This window comes from Morchella sextelata, assembly GCF_020137385.1.
Source record: "Morchella sextelata strain SCLS chromosome Unknown scls_15, whole genome shotgun sequence".
NCBI classification, from domain to species: domain Eukaryota; kingdom Fungi; phylum Ascomycota; class Pezizomycetes; order Pezizales; family Morchellaceae; genus Morchella; species Morchella sextelata.
The window spans coordinates 428,095-432,423 of record NW_025408630.1 but is presented as its reverse complement, the minus strand read 5'-3'; the positions used below and the strand labels follow the sequence as shown (position 1 = coordinate 432,423).

Sequence of the window (4,329 nt, the reverse complement as noted above, 5' to 3'; positions counted from 1 at the left end):
TCAGTAGTTTTCTTCAAGTCCTTTGTCTAATATACCTCGGTCCGTGATGACAACGATGTGTTTTTGCACAGACTTCTGTTTCGGATATGGTGCGTCGAAGATCTCGTTGATCTCTTCTAGCGTCCGGCCCTTGGTTTCAACAAAGCTACACAAGGAATTAGTAAGATAGTCAAGGGGGATAGATGAATAGGGAGAGGTTGAACTTACAAGAAGTATATGAAAACCACCTCAAAGACGTCCCAGGCGATGTACACAAAGTAGAACTTCCACTTAATCTTATCCCACACCGTCGGGATAGCATAAGTGTTGAAGAAAGCAGCAATATTCACAAACAAGTTATAAAGTCCCATCCCCTTTGCTCGGGTCTCGTACGATAGGCACTCGACCGGATACAAGGCCTGTAGAGGTGTGTATGCAAACGAATACGTGATGCCAAAAATATAAATAAACGCAATTGTCGAGCGAGAACCATACTGGTTCTTGTTGGTCTCCTCACCATAGAGCGCAGTGAGCGTCGTGATGATGGTCCACCAGAGCACAAACAAGGAGGTTCCTATAAGCAGCACGTTCCTGCGACCTAGGCGGTCCACAAAGCGGGCACCGATAGTTGCCATGACGAACGAGATGACGTTCAGGATGGCGTTGTAGAGGAGTTGTGACCTCTCATCGCTGACGCCAATCTGGTCGAGTAGAACAGGCATGAAGTAGGATACGGCGCCGTTGCCGGACCACTGTGAGAAGAAGGCCATGCCGATGACACATGAGAGTCTCCACCATGCAGGACGGGTCTTGACGAGGTCGCTGTAGTCCCACCAACGCTTGTCGGAACCTTCGGTGGCGATCTCTTCGATCATTTCCCGGTAGGTGAGGAGCACGATGGGGGAGTTGCGGTCACCTTCACCGTGGTACTTAGCCATTACACGGATTGCCTCTTCATGGCGGTCGTTGGATACGAGCTACATAATTTTTGTTAGAATGTTTGTCTACTGATATGAAATGATTAAACTTACCCAACGTGGTGTTTCGGGGCAAAACAGACACCCGCACAACACCAAACCCGAAGCAATTGCCTGGAACCATACTGGCAGACGCCACGAAAGGTCCGACTCAATTTGCTGAGTTCCATATAAAGTCCAAGTAGCGGGGATCTGGAGGTTTCATTAGCACGAGATCAAAGGTTTTAGGGTAGATATTTCTCTACTCACCCCACCAACAAACCAAAAAGAATTGTAGAGTCCCGTCAGAGTCCCACGCCAGGCAGGGTGAGCCATCTCTGCCACATAAGATGGCCCAGCAGTAGCACAAGTGGCTACGCCGAACCCAAGTATGAAGCGTCCACCCATAAACATAGCCCTACTTGTTGCAGGCGCTTGAACACAGGTACCCGCAATGATGATGGCTCCGCCAATAAACATACCCCATCTTCTACCCCACCAATCTGTAAATGGCCCACAGAAGAAGGAGCCAACGATGTTCCCTATTGTGTATACTGAGAATACAAGCCCAGTATTGGAACCTGTCTTTCCAATATTGAAATAACTAAGAAGATGTTAGCATGTGGACTAAATTCTCGGGGACTTCCGAACCAATAGAAGAAGCTATTACTTACTTTTGGTATGTTGTCATAGCATTGATACCTCCCATCAGGGATCCATCATAACCGTTGATACACGAATTCAAACACGCCACAAACAAGAAGAAATAAAGCTTAAACATCGTCTTGGTCCATGGACTCGGCTTCTGTGCGATCAAAGCGTCTGAAAACCCCACATGTGCTACAGTCGTGATATGCTGCTGTTCAATCTGGGTTGGTGCGCCAGATGAGAACGATTCGTGGCCATAGGTGTTGGTCCTGTGATGTGCGCTCTCTAGATAGCTTTCCATCTCCTTTGCCGGTGAGGGCCCTACTCCTCCGCCTATTTCCATGTCGTAGTAACCTCGTCCATGCGACATTTTGAATATTGGTTATTGCCGGCTTTGGTTGTTGCTGTTGCCAGTAAAACAGCTAACTTTGAGTAGTTGTATGCAGTGGGTAGTTGATGTTTCCTTCTTTTTCTAGGCCTTTGCTTGAAATCTGTACTTATTAATCCCCCTGCCTAACAATAGTGTCCAATATCCACTTAAAGTTTATGTATCATGTACATGCGACGTACAAGGTCGAAACGTGGACTGCAAGGGAAGCCGAATGGAAGTTCACAAGAAAAGATGGCCCGCCAAAGAATGGATTGATCTGATTTATCCAGCGCAAGCGGAGGTAGAGACAGGGCCTGGGAACATCAAGTTCTTTATAATTATCGGGCTATCGTTTTTTTTGTGCAACATACAACGCCCCCAACTTTTTGACACCACTCACGAAAGGCACAGCTACACCTGACATCTCGTTCAGCTGGCAAGGATTTGGAAAAAAAAAAATTGGGGAAAGGGGAGGCAAAAAGTCGGGCCGGGGCGATTTATGGGGGATACACAATTAAGCTAGGGAAAAATGAAAATGCAGCACCGCTTAGCGAAATCCTTACCTCCTTCTCCCCAGGTTAGCAGGGTAGACAAGATTTTTGGCATGACAAAAGAGCACATGGGCTCCAAGGATTGAGTGCTGTAAACGATTGCCGGATTCTTCTGGACTCTCTCCATATTAATATATGACCTTTTCCGAAAATTTCTGTAATTCTTGCGCAAGAGTAGATCCACATGAGTTACGCCTACGTATGTACTATAGATTTATTGATGCATCACATCCGATGATCATTAAACACCAAAACTCTAAACCCAAATTGATTGTTCATACCTTAGGAGAATATCGAGGAAGGGGGAAGGAGGCAACTGTGTAGTTGATTCCGATAACCAATTCCACGTCCCCTTATTCGGAAAATAGTCTCAGCTTCTGACAGCTGGATGGATATACAGCCGTATTGTATCGTATTCCAAACTACACTACGAATTAGCCAAGGGATCAAAGATTCTGTGCCGCTATCACTTATTGCCTCACTAACTTACCTTTAATCCGCTATGATTTTCAAAAGCAGTGTCTTACGGGAGGTCCGAGAGAGAATCCTAAGCGACAGGTCTTTCGAGATCCAGGTTCACTCCGTTAACAATATAGCTGCAAGCTTCGACGCTTTAGATGCAGCTCACCACTTTCGGATATGGAGCCGTTCTGTCCAGGGATGGGATCCACTCACTGGACTCACCCCCCTTGTTTTCAGATTGTAGAATGCGGGGTAGCACGAATAACTAGTAAATGAGGGATGTCTCTCCTGTAGAGTAGCCGTATGCACGTTATCACCTTTCCCAACTGAGAGAGCCGTTAGGAGGATTTTCGTGGGAAAGGGAACGTTCAGAATCCGGAGTACATACACTAGATCTATAGAACTTAGCATTGTGCAACAGCTATGATTTCTTCTAAGATTTGCCCTACCTAAGCGTTTCCCCCTATCCTATCTTCTGTTATTATTTTATTGTACAGCCAGTTAGGAAGCATTCTGAAATTAGGAGAGTGACTCGATAGATTAATAGCGCTACCAAGCTTGGCTATTTCAGGTTAACTATTTCTCTCAGCCACCTGGGTACAGACGCGCGATCAGGACTAGCCTTGATAGTTGAAACACCATCCGTATCAGTCGCAAACAGGTTTGTGGTAAGCCTGTATAACTAGTAGGTGCTCTAGAGTGTTATCACTCTATTTTTTTCCTTGATTAATTTTTTCGGATCCGGGGATTCAGTCATTTTCCGCTTTGTAAAGTATCATACGTCTAGCTAGATGTACATACGTAGAGACATATGTGGTTACTTCTCGTGATGTCTGAGAACAAAATATAAGACATATCATGTCAATGGCGCCTGCATCTAGAATAAAAACAAAAAAAGCAAAAGGAATGAGGTTCCGACAACCGTGAAGCTCTCTCGGGGTGCAGGGATAATAATTGCGAGATGACCGACTTCTTACGGGAAACATCCGAGAGGTAAAATATTACTCCTCCCCACAGATTTGCAACAAAGATTTTACCTAGGTACATACCCAGAGTAGGTACAGTCGGTACATGAATTGGCGAGAGCTCTTGGGCCATGTAGAGTACCAAGTACCGGTGGATTCCCCTTGAGCCTCTTTTGGCACAGTGGGAGCTGCTGGTGATCCTTGCACTTGCGTGTAATGCGGCTGTAAGTGTTCCGGTTGGGACAATATCTATCAATACGCAACCGGGGATCCCTGAGATAGTAAGGCAATTATTAATATGTAGATATATCCATACTCACTCTCGACAAGTAAAGCTTCCTTATAATTAGTGGAGTATTTGAGTCCCTGTAATTCGTAACCTGTGGCGTGTTGTGGCT

General features: G+C 45.6%; 2 protein-coding genes across 2 annotated transcripts; both read right to left on the bottom strand.

Annotated features, from left to right (window-relative positions):
- On the bottom strand, positions 1–1,716 carry H6S33_003433 (uncharacterized protein; the record flags this gene model as incomplete). The annotated part of the gene is made up of 5 exons (XM_044834775.1): positions 1–145; positions 208–956; positions 1,011–1,148; positions 1,206–1,539; positions 1,610–1,716. 5 exons carry the CDS (start codon positions 1,714–1,716, stop codon positions 1–3), a joined length of 1,473 nt encoding a protein of 490 aa, XP_044691794.1.
- Positions 1,717–2,299: 583 nt separating this feature from the next.
- On the bottom strand, positions 2,300–4,064 carry H6S33_003432 (uncharacterized protein; the record flags this gene model as incomplete). Its single annotated transcript, XM_044834773.1, has 12 exons — positions 2,300–2,370; positions 2,517–2,616; positions 2,786–2,856; positions 2,903–2,926; positions 2,995–3,004; positions 3,284–3,292; positions 3,355–3,361; positions 3,416–3,429; positions 3,520–3,528; positions 3,589–3,648; positions 3,768–3,799; positions 4,004–4,064. 12 exons carry the CDS (start codon positions 4,062–4,064, stop codon positions 2,300–2,302), a joined length of 468 nt encoding a protein of 155 aa, XP_044691793.1.
- Positions 4,065–4,329: the final 265 nt, after the last annotated feature.